General features: G+C 42.0%; 1 protein-coding gene across 7 annotated transcripts in view; it reads left to right on the top strand.

Moving 5' to 3' along the window:
- RBM47 (RNA binding motif protein 47) overlaps positions 1–23,940 on the top strand; it is a 166,750-nt gene that overhangs the window by 136,444 nt on the left and 6,366 nt on the right. For 4 of the 7 annotated variants that reach the window (XM_032632126.1, XM_032632125.1, XM_032632128.1 and 1 more), the window contains 3 exons: positions 17,339–18,498; positions 19,379–19,585; positions 22,388–22,575. In XM_032632126.1, the coding sequence (XP_032488017.1) occupies positions 17,370–18,498; positions 19,379–19,585; positions 22,388–22,575 (1,524 nt within the window). In that variant the 5' untranslated portion in view covers positions 17,339–17,369. The remainder of the gene's footprint in view (positions 1–17,338; positions 18,499–19,378; positions 19,586–22,387; positions 22,576–23,940) is intronic. The other 3 variants (XM_032632131.1, XM_032632132.1, XM_032632129.1) reach the window with 2 other exon arrangements.

Genomic DNA, 23,940 nt, shown 5'->3' with positions numbered 1-23,940 from the left:
TGTGAAGGTCTGCTTAGCCTTCACTTGCAGAATCTTGAGAAGAAGAAACTACCAGGCGGTGTAAGCTGCCTCATCCAGTATCACCAGGACCAAAGGTCTGCCCTGCACTCGCTGCTCTGACAGGCTTGGAGATAACATCGCCCCACTCACATAACTCATAGTTGCAGGATTCTGCACATGAATTAGATTCTCAACATTAGAACCCAGTATTGGCAGTTGGGCATCCAAATCTCAAATAAATTACTGTTTATCTACTAAGACTCCGACTTCAGGACCTATGAGAAACACACTGTGACCCAGTCTGTCCCCTCTTGTTTTTCATGGGGGCTGGTTTACAAACATAAACTGTTTGCTGCTCTGGGTCCTCATCTTCTCTTTACCATAAAAGGCGACTTAGAGAAAAAGGAAATAACTAAGCCTATTAAGTTTTCTGATGTCAGGTGGGATAAGCTAAGCCACACTTTCTAAAAACAGTTTGCAAGACTGGTGTACTATATTTCCCTTGAAGCATTAAAATCATTTCATACTTTATTAACTCAAAGAATATCCAGTATTTCCCTGTGAGACTGAGAATAAATGACTAGCTTAAATCAGGGGCGTTTTTGCTGGTATGCTAGGTTTTCAATTGAAATATTAACTCCAAGGGCACACAAGGAAAGTACAGACTGCGTGAGACGTCAACAGCAATTACATCTCCAGCAATAGTCCCAGGAGTTTATTATACCTGAAAAATCATAAGCTTCCTGACACTTGACCATTTTATTCTAAATGCCCTAGGTTCAGGAAAACTCTGGAGATATATTTTCTGTTCATTTCCATTCTTAAATTTCAGTCTATATTTCATGAGTTTCTTTAACTAATATAGTTCTGCTTTCTGTATAACTTTTATATTCTATGTAACTTTTATGTAAATTTCCAGTTAACTTTAACTGCCTAGTTAAATTATAGAGACTGGGAAAACTGGTTCTCCTTCCCCTCCACCCTCTTTTCTTCTCCTTCTTTTAATAAATATCTTTCCTAAGAATAGAGAAACTTCCCTATGCCCGCCCCACCAAAAAAAAAAAAAAAAAACTCTGCAAATTCTACCTTGAAAAAATTAGCAATTTAGTATTTAAATAATTTGTAATTGAGAAACTCTCTTCCTTTCCCTAGTTTAAAACCATATATTACTACATTTTGTTCAAGTGGTGAATACCCGGTAAAAAGTGGGGTGTGTGTGTGTTATTTAAACAAGGATTAAAGCAAACAGCTACTAATCAGTAGCATCGCTCTATTCCTGTAAGTTACTCTGGGGTACTTAGTAACCAGGTATTTATATTTGAAAACCAGGGATATTAAATGAGAATTTAAGATGAGAAAGAGAAAAAAATAATTAAGAGAAAGAAATTATGAAGAAATATGAATAAGGAGGAAAGACGGCAATAGTGATTTTTTTCTCCCCTAAAACCAGAGGTCCCAGTGCTGCTTCCCCACCTTTTCCCCGCTGAACAAGAGGTTGCTTGCCTGTGTGGCAAGACAGATGGGTAAGTGACACTACTGGATCAAGAAACTTGGAGATTTCCTACATAGACATTTGTGAACTTCTATATTCTATTCAGTGTCAGATTAGTTTGTGATTTCTCTTCCACGTCATTAAGACCCACTACTGCATGGTAGAGAACTGCTCGGGAGCAGAGATATACCAGAGAGAAAAGGACCCTATCCCATTGTGTGAGCTGAAGCAGTGTAACACCCAGCCTTTCAAAACACCTGCACATAAGAGAGCATATGGAAACTGCCTTCATGGTCAGGCACTGTCTTTGTGCCTATTTCCTTGTGGCGGCAGAATATCTGTACCAAATCCCTGAGACAATACAGTAGAAACTAAGCATATCGGCTCAGGCAAAAAAAAAGTCATGGAAGTTCTCCAGCTGCCTGACCAGTGCCTGCTTTACCAAGAAGTGTCTAGGGAGCCTTTGATATAGTCCATCAATCAGTGGTTGGTGGGGCTTTTCCCCTTGACACTGTTGATGCCCGAACTGTGTATTAGAAATGCCAGCTCCTGTACCAAAGCTGACCTATCCATTCTTCAGTGTGCTCCTTCTGATTATGTCGACAGACCCTGGACAGTACTTGGCATGGCTATTTGTACACAGTTCCAAATGCAGGTAAACCACAAAAGTTAAATAAATAGGTAAGTATAAATAGAAAAACATATCCAGAGCAATTTACTGGTAGTTATACATAATATTAAAATTCTTTTTGTAGCTTTATCCTACCATGTTTCTTATAAAAGGCAGTGCTCATTCACTGGTTCTTTCATTAATTTTTTCCTTTATTGAAATATTTTTTCATTCAGTGCTAGGCACTGGGGATACCAAAATAAAGGTCCCTGCCTTTGAAAAGCTTCAATTATACCTAATGAGATAAACCATATTCTTTTAAGTTTTCTAATACATTTCAAACAGTGTAGAAGAAAGTGGAAATAGCCTAAAATGTCTAAAATCACTTCATAATAGAAAGTGAATTTGACTTTTTCTGTTATAAAGGGACCTCTCTCCGATGGCCCCATTTCTAATAGAGTCCAAGTTTTTATAATAAGAATTAAGCTACTGAGTATTAGGGTTTAACTTTAGCCATACTTTTGCTAGAAGGACCTGTTCTTTAAACTATCATTTTCGTTTCTCACTGTATGCAAAATAATAATAATAATAATAAACCAAATATCACCAGAGGAAGACCAAAGGTAGTAAAGGGAGAGTAATATTTAAACATTTAATGAATAAAAAAATATAATTTGGGGGTTAGTTTAAAGTTGCACTTTCATGCATATCGTCTTTGCCTCCCACTATAAAGTTTACTTTCTTTTATATTTTTTTTCTCACAAAGAGCCTATTATAGTCGTATTGTTGTGGTATTTAAAAATATTTTTAATTTCAAAAATAACCCGCATTCAACTTAAACATTTGTAGAAGAAAGTAACCCATGGCTTATTCAGTATTGAGAGTATTTCTGGCCAAATGCTATTTCACTGTAACTATTGCCTTGGGATACTTGGCAATGAAATACAAGGACATCAACATTAAACAGGATCTGGTTTTTTTTCTGTGGTAGCAGATATTTTTTCATAGAACTGAAATGACTTATGTTAACCAAACAAAATCAGAAGGTCACACCTAAAACTGAAGCTAATGTTTGACTGTGTCACTCCATTTCAGAGTCTTTGTTTCAGAACAGGCAATTTGTCATTTTTCTTACAAAGAGACCTATGATATTCTTATAGACTACTATTTGACATACCACCAGAAGGTAATATAAGAACATACCCCATAGAGCATGTACTCGCGTATAATATGGCATAGTAATTAAATAGACCATATTATTACTATATAACTACCACTTGCAAATATAGTTTGAAATTGGAGGAAAGGAAGAGCATTTACACATCATCATAAAGACTGTGTAAGCTTATGTTTGGGAAAGTTCACTTTCTAAATCTGTTTTGGCATAAATTCAAGAAACTAAGCAAATGAAAAATATTCTTTACACACAAATTTTAGAATTTTTAAAAAGCTATAGATATCTGGATCTCTACTCTATTTGGACTGCCCAGATTTTGTCTTGAATATAAATGGACTCTTGTCAAACAGAAGTTAAACTAGAGACTATCATCCCAAAGATAAGGTTCCTTTATTAAATTATAATTCCAATTTATCACTGTGTAATTGTGATCTTGAGCTTAAGCACATGGTCATCCAGTTTCTCCATCAAGAAAATGGGACTGATACTTTGGCATAGTTTGTAGGTATATATCAGTATAGGGAAGGTATATACAGGAAAGATATATAGAGAGAGAGATCAGTTTTTTAATAACTTGCATCATATTCTAGATGACATAGGGGACTTCCTATCTAAAGGAACTCTATTATAAATCCCTTTGCAAATTAAAGAATATTTTTATAATAAAAATAACCATTCATCAAACTACCAGTTCATATATTCCAATGCTGGCACATAAAGTTTTTCTGTGAATATTATTCCCAGGTAACTTTCTTAAACTTGCAGTGGTAATTTGAATATATCATAGTTAATAAACAACATTTACTACTACATTCAATGGGTAGACACAAAGCATTAGTGTAGATATACTAAGTAGTAACAAAAATAATATAATACACAATTGAACAGGTATCAAAAAGAACATAGTTTTTGCTTTTTGCATAATCATTAGCTTTAAAAATGCATCATTATAACATTTCACATTTACAATGTCTTAAAGCATTTTGCTACATAAATATAGAACATAATAGCTATAGAAGTTCCCTTCCAGTTTATCCACAAAAATCTGGGAGTAAATTCCCTCAGATTCTTTAGCTTTTAAAATTAAATTGTCAAGCAGAAAATTCGTGATTCTAAGCTGTGGCTATATAGTTCTCTCCCAAGAGAACAGCCTTGAAAAACATCTGCTGTTTTGCCCAACTGAAATAATAATAGTTTAAAAATTATATAGGATATGAAAATATAAAATGTAGTCAATTTGAGCATTTAATGTAGCCAAGTACTTTTCTAAGTGCTTTATATGTATTATCATTTAATCTTCACAACAGTGTGAGGTATATTATTCCCATTTTATAGATGGTGAAACTGAGGCTCACAAAGATTAAAGTCACTGGTGTGATGACACTTGTTTCTCAAGCGGTGGAGCCAGGGTATAAGCCAGGCAGTCTGACCCCAGAGCCTGGGTTGGGTAAGCCCATCCCACTGCCACATCGTAGTCCCATATTCTCACTTAAAACATTTGGATTATGTGAACTCTAGTCCTTAAACATTTCCATTTAAGAATTTAATTCAATAGCTTTTTTTAAGTCTAAAAATTATCATTTGAACCTATTAACTACTTTATAAAGGGCCAGAAATAGGCTATGGAACGGTTTGTAGAACTCTCTGAAGAGGAGTGGGGAGGGTGGGAGGTGCAGTGAGGCATTTGGTAGAAAGGAATGGTTTTCCAACAATTTTACTGTGGATCTGTGCTTGAGTTTCCCTTCAACGCTGTTAACCAATGTCCATCTCTCCTTGATATTGTTTTTATTCTGTTAACACTGGCTATCCCTAACTCTCCGATTACTAAGAAAATAGCAAAGGCAGAGTACCATGGTAGAAAGAGCTTGGACTTTGTCATCAGCTAAATTTCAATTCTGAGTGGTCTTGGGTAAGTTATTTGATTGCTCTGAGCCTCAAGCTCCTGATCTTTAAAAAGGAGGCAATAATAGCCAACATTTATCAAACACTCAGTATATACTTGGTTTTGTTCTAAGCACTCGGTATATATTGTGTAATTTATTCCTCACAGTGACGCCCTGAGAGAGTGATTATTATTACCACCAGTTTCATTTTGCAGATGAGGGTGGTGAGGAACGAAGACTTTAAGTAACTTAACCAATGTCATACAGCTCCATAGTTAAAGAACTAGGGCTCAAACCCAGGAAATCTGACCCTAGACCAGGTCTTCTGCTATAAAGCACCAGACAGTAAATATTTTAGGTTTCGTGGACCACACTAGTCTCTGCTGCAGCAGTTCAACTCTGCCATTGTAGCATGAAAGCAGCCGTAAACAATATGTAAACAAGTGGGCGTGGCTGCATTCCAACAGAACTTTATAAGAACAGCCACACGGTTGAATTTGGCCCTCTGGCTGTAGTTTGCTGATCGCCTGCTCTAGAGCCTGCATTTTAAACTTCATCTCATAGGGATGTCACAAAAAATCAAAGAACTTCCTTAAGGTGACTTATGCACATAATAATTGCTCAAAAACCGTAGCTATCATTAACTCAAGTTTTTAAACCATACGTTACGGAAATTCTTTGATTATTTGTGGCCCATCTCCTTCCCTCCAGGGAGGATCGCACTTAAGTCATCTATTGTGTTTTATGCCACCCTCTTCGTAGCATGTAAGTAAAATACACTCTCCAGCCACATTTCCAGAAATGCTAGACATGCCTGAAATCATCTCACTGTGCTAAATGACGGCAGTCAGCAGAGTGGCTTATAAAGATGCTCAATAAAATTGATTTTGATTTTCATGATTTTAATTAATTCATTCCACTACGGCACCATCGGGTATTATGTTCGCAGTAATGCGATATATGATAATGTAACTTTAAGTGTAGGAGGATAAGGGGAGCTTCACCTTGCAGAATTTCCATCTGTCTCTAAATGTAATTAAACCAGATGCGCAGATTTTCAGTCCTTGTCCACCTGTTATAGCTGGGTCACTCCTTGGGTTCTGTTTTGACCCATGGTTCATTGTTGCTTGTATACTTTACGAAGGCACTGTCATACCTTCGGCACTCAATAAAATGTTAATTGAAAGAACATATGTGTCCTCCTAGGGTTAAATAATCTTAAGTGGCTGCCCATCTTTGCTCAGGATGTTTGCTCTGCTCTCCCTCCTCTCCCTCCTTCTTTGTCCACCCTTGCTAGACTAGGAACCCCAAGGACTGTGCAGTAGTCACCACTGTATCTCCAAGCACCTAGCATGGCCTGGCATACAGCAAGTGTTCAGTCACTTCAATCAGCAAGTGTTTGATTGAATGAATGAGTGAGTGAATGAACACATACACAAATATTGTTTGATCGTCTATTTCATCAGTTCATTGCCTTCTGCCTAAGGGGTACAGAGGTTGATTTTAGTATCAGTAAATTGACTGTGTTCCAGGAGCACATTTACAGTGATTGTTCATAGTGTGTCTTTAAAAGAAACAACTCTGAATCTTTTATTTATTTATTTTTGGCCGCGTTGGGTCTTCGTTGCCATGCGTGGGCTTTCTCTAGTTGCAGCGAGCAGGGGCTGCTCTTCGTTGTGGTGCGCGGGTTCCTCATTGCAGTGTCTTCTCTTATTGCGGAACACGGGCTCTAGGCACGAGGGCTTCAGTAGTTGTGGCACGTGGGCTCAGTAGTTGTGGCACACAGGCTTAGTTGCTCCACGGCATGTGGGATCCTCCCGGACCAGGGCTCGAACCCATGTCCCCTGCATTGGCAGGTGGATTCTTAACCACTGCGCCACCAGGGCAGCCCACAACTCTGAATCTTTTTTTTTTTTTTTTTTGGTACGCGGGACTCTCACTGTTATGGCCTCTCCCGTTGCGGAGCACAGGCTCAGCGGCCATGGCTCACGGGCCCAGCTACTCCGCAGCATGTGGGATCTTCCCGGACCGGGGCACAAACCCGCGTCCCCTGCATCGGCAGGCGGACTCTCAACCACTGCGCCACCAGGGAAGCCCACAACTCTGAATCTTCAGTGAAGCTTTCTACATAATTAGAAACAAGCAGTGACACCAGAGAAAGGTCTAAGTCTTAAAAACCAGATTGTCAGCGGTTTTCACATGTCCATGAAGCAGAGGGGTCTGAATTTAATGAGGCATTTCTATAGCTTGGCAGATCCTTAGCCTGATTGCAAAAGTGGTATTTGTGTGACCCAGGCCTGTTGGCTTGCTGGAAGACAAATCAGTTTGGCGACAGAATCAGTGTGATAGAGCTTTATGGTGGTAGTTCTTTGCGTTGAAAAATAAAATTGATAGGTTTTCCACCAAATTAAATGAGTAGTTTGGTATCAAAAAAACACTACCTTGGACCTTTGAAAAATGTTGCACAGTTCTCAGTCTTGACAGCCTTGACAGGAAGAGCCAGATCAAGACACCAAGGCCATGTTGGGTGTGGAGGTGCTACTATTTAATTAGTACCTCCCATGTGTAAGTGTATAATCTGTTTAAAACTCCAAGATAGATTCGATCAGTAATTCTCAACAGGGAGCAGTTCTGCCCCCCAGGAGACATTTTTGGTTGTCATGCATGGAGGGGGTGTGGGCATGTAGAGGTTAGAGGGCAGAGATGCTATGAAACATCCTACAGTGCACAGGACAGCCCCCCAAAACAAAGAATTATCACACCCAAAATGGCAGTAGGGAATGAAGTTCAGAAACTTTGGATTAAATGATACCCAAGGTTCGTTTGCAGCTCAAATTCTGGGATTTTAGGATATTAGATTATGTACGTGAAAGAATTTTATGAGTTGCCAAACGCTATACTATAAATTCAAGCTACTATTATGATACAAGCCATCGCTGCTCTCCTTGTCCTCTCTGGTATCTGTCTGGCAGTCATCCTTTCTGTTCTGAGCCAGATCCCTCAAAGGTGTAGGTCAAAAGAGCCAAGATAAGGGGTGAAACTAGAAGTCCCTCCTACTGCTTGTTCAGAGTTTGAGAAAATCCAGTAGACAGATGTTGCCAAATTTGCAGGTTTCATTGTTTTCAGCATTATCCCATTAACCTGTTGAGAAAAAGTATACGTGTGTAATGCTTATTTAAAGGGAACCGGATAGCCGATTCTTAATGGGTATTTATGTGCTGCCAAAGCCCCATAGAAAATTCCCCCACGCCACCTCTCTGGAGTGGGTGGTGCTACCCCTCTCCTGGTACACAGCCAGCGTCCTTGGGAACCCACAGCCAAATGCCTTATTTTCAGGGATGTGCTGATAGAAATGCCTGGGAAAAGTGAGCCTCTTGGCCTTCATCTGTTTATCAGTTATTCACTGAATGATGCGCCTTGCCGAAACAAAATCTGTACAAGCATCAATACAACTTAAGCAACAATACAATTAACTCTTCTCAGATTAGCCAGGACCCGACAGAAGGAATGGCCCAGAATGTCATTATTCTAGTGCCTCTTTATCCTTCCAGAATTTTCCCTAAATAAAAGAGAGTCATGGGAGGATTTTTGTGTCTCCCAAGGATCGTGCCTTCAAATAGCACAAGGTTGCTGGCTGAGATAGAAAAAAAAAAAAGAGAGAGAGACCAGGCTTCAGTCTTCAGCTTACTGTGTGGGACCCCAGGTAAATTCCAAGTGTTCTGCCTCCAGTTTGAGCAGGACTTCTTTTACACGTTCAGACTCTGAGGTAACAGAAATGTCTCCATGCCAGAGGCCGGCTTGGTGGTGGGAGTGTGCTCTCTGCTGTTTACTCTAATGGGTGGTGGTAACTTGACACAGGAGCAGTAAGATAACCGCTCAGCATGAGGCCAAATCTTGGAAACTTTTTGCAGAAGCTGGTCTTCGATTCTGTTCCCCCTGATGTGTGGCACTAAATGTCATTTGACCTTGGAACCAATACTCTGAAATGGGTGCTATTACGAGCACTATCTTAGAGATGTAGACATGAAGCCTCATGTGACATGGCGAGTAAGTGGCACATTCGTGATCTGAACTCCTATTTCTTCAACTCCAAAGTCTTTGCTCTTAACCAGAATGGCATATGTTTTATTATATCTACACATTGTGTATATGAGGTCATGCCTAAGAAGTGACTATTAGTAAAGACAAACATTTTATGGTATAAATAAGGGGACATTAAGAATAGAACTCTAACTGCAAACAGATAGAATCACCTCTTGGATAAATACATTCTAAAACCTTCTACTGGATTAAATTCCATCTAGTGCTGGAAGACACTGCTCACCACTGAATATTAACTTCAAATTGCAGTGTGTCCGTTGGTCAGCGAATAAAACTCTTCCAAGAATTCCAATTCCAAATTGCATATTAAACACACACACACACACACAACACACACCTGTGAACCAAAGCTCACTGGTAGTTTGCATAATTCTTGAGTAAACTCATGCTCATTTTTGATCCTAAGACTGGTTGGTAAACACTGGAAATATTTCCCAGTACAGTGTTTACAGTGTTATCCCTTGCCCTCTAAAATGTCCCGCTTCAGGGAATTCCCTGGCGGTCCAGTGGTTAAGACTGCACGCTTCCACTGCTGGGGGCCCAGGTTCAATCCCTGGTGGGGGAACTAAGATCCTGCAGGCCCCGCAGTGCAGCCAAAAAAAAAAAAAAAAGTCCACTTCAAAGTTAAAATCTTACCGAAATGTACTCTAAACTGGTACTAAGGGAATTCAAATCCTTGATGATTTCTAGTTTAAGTCTGAGTTAACCCCAGAATGTTACGTTACCCCAACAAGCTCAAACTCAACCTAAAATAAAGACAACAGAAATTCTAGCTAATAGTTCATAATAATAATCGCTTGATTTGAAAGAATATTCTCCTCTGTTTTACATGCCAAACTGTGAATAAATGATTTGTTTTGAATATATTGCCATGTTTGTTTAATGCAAGCAGCCTTCAATGACCACTAATGCGTTTTTAGTGTGTGTGAGCTCGGCTCTGTGTTGGGAGGGTCCTGCCTCAGGGGATTTGGCATCCTTGTGAACGACTGTACCATTTGCATCCAATGCAGCAAGTCTCTTCAGGTTCTTTCTGAAGAGCCTCTTGCAAACTGCTGTAGCCAAGGGTTAGGTGAGAAACAGGCTTACACTTGGACGCCTGAGCCACATCACCAATGGAGAATCACACTGCCAGACAGCTTACCTGCAGTGAACAGAATCTGGGAGGCTCTGATATGCCAGTCTACACGAGAACTCACAAGCTAGGCTTCTCATTCTGACTGGTTTAAAGTTGGCTGGGGTAATACCTCTTGCTTATTTCCGTACAAACACAAGAATCCTACATAGGGGTAAGAGTCTTACCTCAAGTTCATATATCTTTTTCTAAGTTCAGATTTCTTATGCTGACATTTCTTGAGCACTTGGTGCGAGGTTCAGCACTCAGAGCTTTGCATGGATCATTTCAGCCCAATGGTGAGAGTTAACTTAGCGCAGCTGTGGTACAGACTCTAAGCCACACTGTGGGTTCAAGGTAAGCTCCGTGAGGATGAGGTCCACAGGTATCTGGCACATAGTAGGTGCTCAGTTAATATTTGCAGAATGAATGAATAAATGAACACAAACTCTTCTGTGTTTGTGTCACTTTTAAAATCTTAAGAAATTGTTCACATAAAAGTGTTAGGAGCTGAGCCAACAATCTTTACCAGATGTCTCTTCTTCTAGGCCTCACAAATTTGACCATGTAGTTAAATGGAAAACAGCTTAGAATGAGGGTGGGAAGGCAGCTCAAGAAGACTCTTTAAAATATGTTAGAACTTAAAACTTTGTCCTGAAATTAAGTCACTGCTCAGCATAGGAAACAGAGGGAAAAGTGACTGTAATACTTGGCAATAGGAATCTCTGTTACTTAGTCTCATTGATGTTCTCTGCACATCTCCTAGAGCAGAGGTTGGCAAACTTTTACTGTACCTGGCCAGAGAGTAAACTTTTTTTTTTTTTTGCGGTACGCAGGCCTGTCACTGTTGTGGCCTCTCCCACTGCGGAGCACAGGCTCCGGACGCGCAGGCTCAGCGTCCACGGCTCGCGGGCCCAGCCGTTCCGCGGCATGTGGGATCCTCCCGGACCGGGGCACGAACCCGTTTCCCCTGCATCGGTGGGTGGACTCTCAACCACTGCACCATCAGGGAAGCCCGAGAGTAAACATTTTAGCCTTTATGGGCCATGCAATCTCTGTCTGAACTAGTCAACCCCACCACTGTACTGCAAAAGCAACCATCTTCAAAAAAAAAACAAGTATGGCTGTGTTCCAATAAAATTTTATTTACAGAAACAAATGGCAGGCTATATTTGGCCCATGGCACAGTTTACCAAGCCTTGGTCTAAAGCATGTCTAATTGTCTTAAGTTTTCTGTTTCATCTCTGACAGAAGGATCATACGGCTAACGCCATATAGTTCCCCTTTTATAAGGCATTAAATAAACCATGTATCTTTCACATATCTATGCCTTTGGCCTTGAAAACTCATTGAACAGCACACCATGTAATTTATTTAACTGTGGTATATTATCTTATAAAGATGAGAAGAATGGAGTTCGTAGCCCATAAGGTTTTATTGAATGTACCATTTTTAAATGGCCTCTAATGAAATCCTAATTTTATGGAATCTTTTTATTCTTTTTGCATCTCTGAGCTTTCTCACTCTTTTTTTTTTATTGTGTGTGTGTGTGTGTTAAAAATATACATAACAAAGTTAACCGTTTTACCTGTTTTTAAGTGTCCAGTTCAGTGGCATTAAGTACATTCACAATTGGTGTGCAGCCATAACCACCAGCCATCTCTAGAACTTTCTCATCATCCTTCACTGAAACTCCATAAACACTAATTCCCCATTCTCCCTCCCTCCAGCTCCTGGCAACCACCATTCTACTTTCTATCTCTATGAATTTGACTGTTTAGGTACGTCATCTAAGTGGAATCATATAATATTTGTCCTTTTGTGTCTGGCTTATTTCACTTAGGATGTCTTCATGGTTCATCCATGCTGCAGCATGTGTGAGAATTTCCTTCCTTTTTAAGGCTGAATAGTATTCCACGGAGTATACATGCCACATTTTGTTTGTCCGTTCATGTGTCAATGGACTTTTGGGTTGTTTCTACCTTTTGGCTACTGTGAATAATATTGTTATGATCATTGGTGTACAAATATCTGTTTGAGTCCCAGTTTTCAATTCTTTTGGTTATATACCCAGTAGTGGAATTGGTGGATCGTATGATAATTGTTACCTTTTCGAGGAACCACAATACAGTTTTCCATAGTAGCTGCACCATTTTACATCCCCACCAGCAATGCACAAGGGTTACAATTTTTCTACATTCTTGCCAACACTTATCTTGGTTTTTTGTTAGTTTCTATGTTTGGTTGGTTATAATAGGCACGCTAGTGGATGCAAAGTGGTATCTCATTGTGGTTCTCAGTTGTTTTTATGCTAGTGTTTGTAGTTAGTGTAAAAAATAGTTCATTTAAACACTACATTAATTTATATCTCATGCAAATTTTATATATATATATTCACATATATGTGCATTTATTCCTCTCCTAATGCCAAAATTATGTGAGATGGCTTCCAAGGACATGAAAACAATAAGATGAATAATATACATAGCTAAATTCATGGCATTGGGGATATAGAAGACTAAAAAAAATGAACCAATAGCCACGATTAGATGAACCTGAGAGTGTGTTGTGATGTCCTATACAATTACAAAACTAAAGTGACAAAGTCAATCCTGAACTTGTTAGTGGCCAAAGAAAAAAGGGAAAGGGGGCCAGTAACATGATTCACTTATTCCAGATGATGAAAGCTCAGGAAAAAAAGGCTTTTCTTGGCTCGCAGATATAGGAAAATAAGCTATAACTATTTTAAAAGAGATGATATGTTACTGAAAGCAGCAGAATTTTTGGTGAAATTAATGGGGCTGGAATTGGGAATGACTCCTCTAGCCTGACTGTTATACAACTTTTTTGTGTGTTAAATGGTAGTTTCAAAGTACAATTTTAGGAAAATAAAAAGTCAACTCCACATCTCTCAGCAGAGCGATAAGGACTATTCCTTTGGACTTTAGTCACTGTTTTATGTAGGACAACTATGTAAGATCTTGAATTCCCTCATATATGTTTATATATGTACCTGGCATTTGCTTCCCAGGTCACAGATTATAAATGCATATGTGTTTGTACAGATAATCTTCTTAAGAATATATCCTTATCTTCCTTTTGGAAGGAGGGAAAGATCTTCATGTTCAAATTTGATATTGAATTTCTGCTTCAACTTGAAACTACAGGAACTGATGTATATTTTCAAATTTATACCAGAAAAAAGGCTTCATGATAACTGGATATGTTGCCAAACCAGCCTTCAAGCAGTTGAAGAGCAAAGCAAATTAAAAATAAGAATAGAAGCCGTATCAAACAGATGTTTTTAAAGAACTGAGAAAGTATCAAAATTACTCTAAAACTGAAAGAATTGGTCTGAAGTTTTACCCAGAAGTTTGGATGAAGAATAATAACTGACATTTCTTGAGCATTTACAATGTTCCAGGCATAGTTCAAAGTGCTTTGTATGTATTAACTCACTTCTCTAAACTCAACAAAGTTAATACTACTGTCATCATTCCCATTTTATAGATAGGGAAACTGAGGCATGGGGTAGCTGAATATCCTTGCTCCAGGTCATACAACTAGGAAGTGTTAGAGCTAGGATTCACACACAACCACGCATTCTGGCTCCAGTGGCCAGTCACTGACCCACTAAACTGCAGGGGTCCCCAGCCTCTGAGGTACCGGTCCCTGGCCTGTTAGGACCCTGGCCACACAGCAGGAGGTGAGCGGCGGGTGGGCGAGCGAAGCTTCATCTGTATTTACAGCTGCCCCCCATAGTTCACATTACCACCTGAGCTCCTCCTCCTATCAGCATTATGGTGAGTTGTATAATTATTTCATTATATATCACAACGTAATAATAATAGAAATAAAGTGTACTACCATAAATGTAATGCGCTTGAATCATCCAGGAACCATCCCCCACCCCCACCCCATCCGTGGAAAAATTGTCTTCCACGAACTTGTTCCCTGTCGCCAAAAAGGTTGGGGACCACTGCTAAACTGTACTGCCCCTTGATGTTACAGCAAATGAACCAAAGAAGTATTGGTTGGCCAGTGGGCAAATAAATATCTTCTGTTGTGTCCCTATATTTTGTTTTGTTTTGTTTTGTTTTCTTTAAATGATCAAACTTACCTTAATTATCCTTGAAATTTCCCTTAATATTCTTATGTAGAATTCCCAGTAGTAAATTTTTTTTTAACATCTTTATTGGAGTATAATTGCTTTACATGTATCCCCATATCTCCTCCCTCTTGCGTCTCCCTCCCACCCTCCCTATCCCACCCCTCTAGGTGGTCACAAAGCACCTAGCTGATCTCCCTGTGCTATGCGGCTGCTTCTCACTAGCTATCTATTTTATGTTTGGTAGTATATATAAGTCCATGCCACTCTCTCACTTCGTCCCAGCTGACCCTTCCCCCTCGCCATGTCCTCAAGTCCATTCTCTACGTCTCCGTCTTTATGCCTGCCTGCCCCTAGGTTCTTCAGAACCTTTTTTTTTTTAGATTCCATATATATGTGTTGGCATATGGTATTTATTTTTCTCTTTCTGACTTACTTTACTCTGTATGACAGTTGCTAGGTCCATCCACCTCACTACAAATAACTCAATTTTGTTTCTTTTTATGACTAATATTCCATTGTATATATGTGCTACATCTTCTTTATCCATTCACCTGTCGATGGACACTTAGGTTGTCTCCATGTCCTGGTTATTGCAAATAGTGCTGCAATGAACATTGGGGTGCATGTGTCTTTTTGAATTATGGTTTTCTCTGGGTATATGCCCAGGAGTGGGATTGCTGGGTCATATGGTAGTTCTATTTTTAGTTTTTTAAGGAATGTCCATACTTTTCTCCATAGTGACTGTATCAATTTACATTCCCACCAACAGTGCAAGAGGGTTCCCTTTTCTCCGCACCCTCTCCAGCATTTGTTGTTTGTAGATTTTTTGATGATGGTCATTCTGACTGGTGTGAGGTGATACCTCATTGTAGTTTTGATTTGCATTTCTCTAATGATTAGTGATGTTGAGCATCCTTTCATGTGTTTGTTGGCAATCTGTATATCCTCTTTGGAGAAATGTCTATTTAGGTCTTCTGCCCATTTTTGGATTGGGTTGTTTGTTTTTTTAAATATTGAGCTGCATGAGCTGCTTGTAAATTTTGGAGATTAATCCTTTGTCAGTTGCTTCATTTGCAAATATTTTCCCCCGTTCTGAGGGTTGTCTGTCTTATTTACAGTTTCCTTTGCTGTGCAAAAGCTGTTAAGTTTCATTAGGTCCCATTTGTTTTTGTTTTTATTTCCGTTTCTCTAGGAGGTGGGTCAAAAAGGATCTTGCTGTGATTTATGTCATAGAGTGTTCTGCCTATGTTTCCCTCTAAGAGTTTTATAGTGTCTGGCCTCGTAAATTTTTTTAAATGATAAAAAATGGAAAAAATTTAGTTGAAAGATGAAACCTTATTCAGCTATTATAAAGTATGTTTTTACAGTTTTAGGAGCGTGGAAGAATGCTTTTAAAATGAAGTAAAGCAGCAGGATGTAAATTTATTGGAAGCCCAGCTCCACCTCTCCCACCCTCCAAAAGAAACTATTGGAAGAAAGATGGGAAAGTTTAATTGTAGCTATCACTGGGTAGGAGAATTAGGAATAACTTTTTTTCTTATTTTTCTTAATTTCCATAGAATTTACTTGAATACTATCACAGACCCAAAAAATGAACTAAACTTCATTTTTTAAAAAGCTAATCAGAGCTGTTCTCTACAAACGCAAAATACGAAGCTCCTAGTGATAATCTCACTGCATAACTTAAAATCATTTCCGTGAGCCCTATGCTATAGGAGTGAAGGTGGCATGATTTAGACTTGCACTGGTGTAGCTATTTAATTTTAAAGTAAAATGAAAAATTCTTTAATAGTCACATCTCCAGTGTTCAGTAGCCACAAGTGGCTAGTGACAGGTTTTCCATCGTCACAGAAAGTTCTATTGCTCAGCACTGGTTTCAAAGAAAGAACGTGGAATCTGGAGCCATACGCCTTGAAATCGAGTCCTGATATGAGCTGATACTTGCTGTGTGAAATGAGCAATTTACTCAACCTCTCTGAGCCTATTTCCCCATAGACATTTGGGACTAATGATAATATCACTTCCCATGAAAGGAGATTAAGAAGATCAAATAAGATAATGCATGTGACAGTTCTCTGAAAACTATAGTGTAGTTTATCAGGTTGTTGCCGCTTCACAAGTCCCCCAGCCTGAACTTAATCTAGCTCTTTGTGCACTGATTCCAAATCCATGAATGATTCATACCAAGAATTTTGCTGATAGGGAACGACACCGTAAAAATCAGACTTACCAGCTCTTAGCACAGTTCCCAGGACAAGTCCTTGGTAATGTGGGTGTTCCATTTCTTCCTTGTAAAAAGCTTCCGCACACAGCTCTGTATCTTCAGTAACACCTCCTCGGTTTTTTCCTTAATATAAACACATTGCCCTCCTTCCATTCCTAAATGAAAAAAGCTGTCTTAAAAAAGAAAGCAAAGAGGTTTTGTCTGTCAACGAAATAAAGGGGGTACAATGCTGTAACTAAAAGGAAGTCAGTCTGACTTGACAGTGCAGGAATTAAGCAAAAGATGTTGCCAACTGCTGCAAGAACGTGAAGTTTTCCTCAACAATGACAGCAGGTTCTCTATGCTTCAAAGCTATTGGGTTACTGACTAAGCGGAAGTACTTGCTCATTCTGATTCTTTTCCCCCGAGTCACTTCTGGTTTTTCCTGCAAAACACCTTGCCCAATTTAGACAATTTTAGAGCTGCTGCATATCTAGAGCGGTCTCTATCTTATTTCTCATTCAACCACCTGATAGTTAAGCGTGAGTCTTGTATGGCTTTGAAGAAGAAAGAAAGAAAAAAAAAAAAACAAGTTCTGACTCAACTCGGTAAAGATTCCACACTCACCCCCTCCCTCCTGCCTCCCCCAGGTTTCCGCCGGGCTTGGATGCCTTTGACATTATGACCGCAGAGGATTCCACCGCAGCCATGAGCAGCGAGTCGGCCGCTGGGTCCTCCGCCAAGGTGCCCGAGGGCGTGGCGGGCGCGCCCAACGAGGCGGCGCTTCTGGCGCTGATGGAGCGCACGGGCTACAGCATGGTGCAGGAGAACGGGCAGCGCAAGTATGGCGGCCCGCCGCCCGGCTGGGAAGGTCCGCACCCGCAGCGCGGCTGCGAGGTCTTCGTGGGCAAGATCCCGCGCGACGTGTACGAGGACGAGCTGGTGCCCGTGTTCGAGGCAGTGGGCCGCATCTACGAGCTGCGCCTCATGATGGACTTCGACGGCAAGAACCGCGGCTACGCCTTCGTCATGTACTGCCACAAGCACGAGGCCAAGCGCGCCGTGCGTGAGCTCAACAACTACGAGATCCGCCCTGGCCGCCTGCTCGGCGTGTGCTGCAGCGTGGACAACTGCCGCCTCTTCATCGGCGGCATCCCCAAGATGAAGAAGCGCGAGGAGATCCTGGAAGAGATCGCCAAGGTCACGGAGGGCGTGCTCGACGTGATCGTCTACGCCAGCGCGGCCGACAAGATGAAGAACCGCGGCTTCGCCTTCGTCGAGTACGAGAGCCACCGCGCCGCCGCCATGGCGCGCCGCAAGCTCATGCCCGGCCGCATCCAGCTTTGGGGCCACCAGATCGCCGTGGACTGGGCCGAGCCTGAGATCGACGTGGACGAGGATGTAATGGAGACTGTGAAGATCCTCTACGTGCGGAACCTCATGATCGAGACCACCGAGGACACCATCAAGAAGAGCTTCGGCCAGTTCAACCCGGGCTGTGTGGAGCGCGTCAAGAAGATCCGCGACTACGCTTTCGTGCACTTTGCCAGCCGCGAGGACGCCGTGCACGCCATGAACAACCTCAACGGCACCGAGCTGGAGGGCTCGTGCCTCGAGGTGACGCTGGCCAAGCCCGTGGACAAGGAGCAGTACTCCCGCTACCAGAAGGCGGCCAAGGGCGGCGGCGCAGCTGAGGCGGCAGTGGTGCAGCAGCCCAGCTACGTGTATTCCTGCGACCCCTACACGCTGGCCTACTATGGCTACCCTTACAACGCGCTCATTGGGCCCAACAGGGACTACTTCGTGAAAGGTTAGTGGGGACTCCTTGCCTGGGTAGGCCCAGGGATCCGCGTCTGCCAGGCGGGCGGCGTCGGGGGTCTGGTGGCTGTCATTTACCGAGCCGGTGGACGGCGAACCCCTTACCCACCCTCGTTTGGGTATGGGTTCTGGGTTCTGTTCTTTGCTGGCGCTTAAGGCATGCACTTCTACAGCACTGAGAGAAATGCAGATCGTTAGTATGTGTGGGATGAGTGGTAGAATCATGGGCGCATGCAAGCTCTTCCTGCGCTCAGCCTTTCCAGGGCCTACCTACTGTGGGGCTAGTCCGCAAGGCTCTGGGTTCTTAGGTTTAAAACTACGTGTGAAATGAAATCTTTAGAATGTTGGGGATTAGGGGGCACAGTGTTGTCGTTGGGTTTTTTGTTGGGGTTGTTTTGTTGTTTGTAGTCACTGGCTAGCCTGTAATGAAACCAGGCATTACACTGGGAAGCAGAATGCTTAGCCTCTGGGTCCTGTTCTGTGCTTCTGTGACTGCTTCTGTGACTTAAGTCAGCCCCTCTAACCTCCCGAGGCTTGTTTTCTCACGCGTAAAATGAGAAAGGTGACTAGCAGTTCCCCTTCCACAACTAACTTTGTTACAGTCTGTGAACATTTTTATTTATTGGAGTTGCAGTTGCAGTCCTAGGAACTCATCCTTCAAGTTCATCTCTCGCATTAAGCAGACATTTTAGGGTGCACCTAGGCTGGAACAGAAGGTGTGAAGCATCTTCGAGCTCATTGAAGGGCGGAGGTGTAGCCACCTGCAGCTTAGAGCCAGCGCAAACACCTAAGTGCCAGGAACCTTGAGCTAAGGTCCGCCTCCTGTACTGTTGCTATTGGTAGCTCATCATGTTTTGTGTTGTTATTATAAGCAGGCAGCATAAGAGGCCGGGGTCGAGGTGCAGCTGGCAACAGAGCCCCAGGGCCCAGGGGTTCCTACCTTGGGGGATATTCTGCTGGCCGTGGTATATATAGCCGATATCATGAAGGAAAAGGAAAACAACAAGAAAAAGGATATGAACTTGTACCGAATTTGGAAATCTCTGCCGTCAATCCAGTTGCCATTAAACCTGGTACAGGTCAGTATAAACTGGCGTGAGAATGGATCTTTTCAGCCTGAACCCCAGCCCTCCCTTTGAAGTGACTTCCTTGGGTACTTTCATCTGCATATGGGTTCCTCTTCTCAAAGGCAACCGAAGATTAGGCAAGGAACGTGGCCTCCTGGGCCTTCTTATCTAGAACTTAGGGAGATAGTCTAGTGTCTAGTTTTGACCACGTTCCAGTCAAACTTTCCGATAGTGGGTTTTTCAAATGGGTATCACCAGTTGTTAGGCTTTTTTTTCAATTAGGCAGATTCTCAACTAGGCAGATTGGGATGGGGTGTGCAGAGAGAGAAGAACACGAGTCTCTTCTGTGTCTTCTACCAGCTAAAAACTTTCTTCTGCTTACTCAAGCCTATTTCTACCACATGCGTCGGAAGCCAGAAGGCGCATTTCTTTGCTAGTTCTGAGAGTTGCTTGGAAGGGTAGAAAATTCCCCTTCAGGAGCAAATAACACTGCTGTCTCTTGTCATGGTCTTAACAAACCAGAATGCCTGGGAGCAGCAGTGAAAGTTTTTGCGGCTGATTTCCAGCTCTCATTTCCGCCTTTTGCTGGATCCGTAGATTGGGGGTAGGGGCACTCAAGTAATTCAAGCCAGGGACCTTGAACTTTGCTTCCACCCTCCACAGACCAGGCCCCACAAACCAGTTTTCCAACATTGTTAGTGCTCGTTAGCCTAATGTGAAACAGGTCTTTCTGATCCTAACCTGCAAGGAGCTTTATTTAACTCCACAGTGTGAACATAGCACAGACTCCCTATTTACACACACCACACAAGCCCACACATGGGAGATTCTTCCCTGATCCTCCTCCAGACCTTTTCCCGGTCTCATGGAGGGTAGATTGAAGAACTCTTTGAGAACATCCTCACTTGGAAGCTCAGCCTCTCTGACTTTCTGTTGGCTGAGGTCTGCACTCCTTCTCCCGGCTGAAACAGACTCAAGGGAGCTGTGCGAGTGGGGCGTAGGTTGGCATTGGCCACATAGAGCTTACAAAGCATTTTCCCAGTAGAGTTTCCTTTTTAAGTAATCCGGTGATTTTTTTTTTTTTTTTTTTTTTAATGCCTGTGAAAAAATTCTGCAATTTCTGCAGGTAAGTGACTCCTTAGACTGGATTTCCTTATAAATGCCATTGGTGCTTTAAGCAGTGTAAAACAGATCCTGTTTCTCCCTGTAATTCCATAAAGCAGAGCCTGGATACAAGACTTGTCACTTCTACTTGTTGGGAAAGGGACTCCTGTTGGCATTAGCTTAAGATTTAACTAGAGAAAAGAACTCTTAAACAACCTTTAAGCATATAGTTGTGTTCTGGGGCATGTAGTAGCTGACAGAATAATCCAGAGTTGCTTAGTACGACTCAAATATGGCTCAAACTTATAACCCTTTCTGGGCCCTATCCCCATGACCTCTATTTCTGATTAATCCAAAAAATTAGAACTATGTATTTTAGGAGGAACACCAGGGCAGTAGTGAAGTATCTGGGCACAAGATCACATGGATGGAAAGGCAGGTAAAAGATTTGGTTAAGATTTTAGGTATATTTTGGGCTTCCCTGGTGGCGCAGTGGTTGAGAGTCCACCTGCCGATGCAGGGGACACGGGTTCGTGCCCTGGTCCAGGAAGATCCCACATGCCACGGAGCAGCTGCGCCCGTGAGCCATGGCCGCTGAGCCTGCGCGTCTGGAGCCTGTGCTCCGCAACGGGAGAGGCCACAGCAGTGAGAGGCCCGCGTACTGCAAAAAAAAAAAAAAGATTTTAGGTATATTTTATTGAATGGCTGTATCATTGTTTAGCCCACAGTCATTTCTCTTTACCTTATATCATCAGCTTTTATTAGAAGAAAGTACTTACAGTTGGAGAAAAAACATAAGTGAAAGGTTACTTTGTGTATGCATTTCAATATTCTTGCTCTTCCTTGCAACACACACATACCACACACTCACGCAAACTCCCCCACATCAGGGCTAGTATTTTTTTTTCTTTTTACCTCTCCTTATCATACATTGACATTCGATAACTGCTGTCTGTTTGAATCTCTGGTTGAAATGAGCCCTTTGGACTTGACTCACAGAAACATGTCTTTGAATTGGCAGGTACCACCAAAAAAAGCAGTCACTCTACTGCTTTGCTATTATGACTGGCCATTAGAAAATTAGGGAATTTTCCATTTTTTATTATGTATTTTTCCTTGAGTCAGTAATATTGAAATCTGAAATGTGGGGTGGGGAGGATGTACACAGACCTCTGAGTTCTCAAAATGAAACCCTCAACAGCACCAGCTTTTTAAAACGTGGTGAAAGTGAAAAGGGCAGCGGGTCTGGTAACGAGTTAGATGAGTGATAAGGAACCAGCAGTCTCCTTCTCACACTCTTGGGCCTCAAGCCCCTGCTCTCACTTCTTATTCTGAGACTGTTTTCTCAGAATTAGAAGGCCCTTTCTTGCTCTGTAGAACCTCAAGAGTAAGAGTCAAAATGCGATTTTCTGTTAGAAGCAGTAGGAAATGTGGGTGCAGAAACCTAACTCTAAGCTTTCCTTCCCTGATGATCTATGGGGAGACCCCATTGGTACCCATGTGTTTCCTTTTGAAAGTCAAGTCAAGGGGACGAGGGGTACCTGCCACCTCCTCTCTCTTCCTCTTGGGTAGCACCTGTACTGAGGGAGCATTAGTTAGCAGGGAGAGCCCTTGGCTGCTAAACTTGGTTTTTAAAAATATTGAGAAAGTGATGGACCTCCTTCAGTGACTGGATGACTGACCTGTGTTTCCTTCTTACTTCTCTTGCAGTGGCCATCCCTGCCATCGGGGCCCAGTATTCCATGTTTCAGGCAGCTCCAGCTCCTAAAATGATTGAAGATGGTAAAATCCACACAATGGAGCACATGATCAGCCCCATCGCTGTGCAGCCAGACCCAGCCAGCGCTGCCGCGGCCGCCGCTGTCATCCCTGCCGTGTCCACGCCACCACCTTTCCAGGTAGGGTTCTTACTGCGGTCGTTGCGTTTGTGTGAGGCCTCACTTGTCGTGGATTCATTTAATACTCCACAGGAGAATTTACTGTGTGCCTAGCTCTCCGTTAGAACTATGGGACTGGATGACAGACAAATTTTGTAAGATAAATCATGGCAGGACAGAAAAATTTTCAGTAATAATTGTACTACCCCAGTATCGTCACTGTATTAAAGATGGGAAGCAGTATGCAAAAATGGCATGTGTAAGTTTTCACAGTGTCATAATATTATACATACTATTTTTTTTTTATGATGCTGGATAATTTTTAACTCATGTTCTTATTGTTAAGGAGCTGACACACAAAATCCCGGGAGATAGTTCACGTTTTCCCATTCCAGATTATAGTTCAGTGAAGAGTTATTTAAAGTCCTGCTGCTCCCTCACTCCCTCCCTCCCTCTCTCTGTATCAGTAGATACATATGTATACATGCATACATATATATGCATGTGGCTGTAGAGAGAGAAATGTCTAGAGAAATATCTATAGAGATAAAGATACATGAAACTTTACAAAACCTGCCTTTACTCCTCTCTTACCACCATATCCAACTATTCCCACATCTCCTCCCAATCCAGTCTTACTATTCCATCCTCCTTCCCCACCTCTACTTACTCATAGTGTTCTCCTCTCTGTGGTTTCTTCTCTAGAATCTCTCCCATCCACATCTCACCTTGGAAATCATGTCTCCCATACTTCTCATTACCTACAGTATTCCTTGGCATTTGACTGCCAGTGTGTTCTATCTCCCCAATTAAAACAAAGTTCGTCCAGAACAAGAGTTATGTCTTATTTTGCTTTGTATCTGCAATGTGTAGTACACAGGGAATGCTTATGTGATATATCATTCATCCAGACAGAAAAATAATCTCGTTGAAGCTTTCCTTTGTGAGGCAGTGAATCTCAACTACCTTATCAATCAATAAGCATATTAAAAACTCAGGCCGGGGATGTCTTTTACCTAATTGAGTAAGAATTATCCAGGGGACATGTTTATATTGATAAAACAGAGATTCTTAGATTCAAAGCCCAGAATATTCCAGTTCAGCAGAACTGGGCTGGGGTTCTAGAATCCATATTTTGTCCCAGCTCCTCAGTGATGCCGAAACAGAGCCAGACTGTGAACCCTCACAGTAGCCTGCTGTTTGCTTGCTGTTGCCCACTCTGAGCCCCAGTCTTTTTTTTTTTTTTTTTGCGGTACGCGGGCCTCTTACTGTGTGGCCTCTCCCGTTGTGGAGCACAGGCTCCGGACGCGCAGGCTCAGCGGCCATGGCTCACGGGCCCAGCCGCTCCGCGGCATGTGGGATCTTCCCGGACCGGGGCACGAACCC

This window comes from Phocoena sinus, chromosome 5 (genome assembly GCF_008692025.1).
Source record: "Phocoena sinus isolate mPhoSin1 chromosome 5, mPhoSin1.pri, whole genome shotgun sequence".
Taxonomy (NCBI): domain Eukaryota; kingdom Metazoa; phylum Chordata; class Mammalia; order Artiodactyla; family Phocoenidae; genus Phocoena; species Phocoena sinus.
This window is presented reverse-complemented; position numbering and strand designations above follow the sequence as displayed.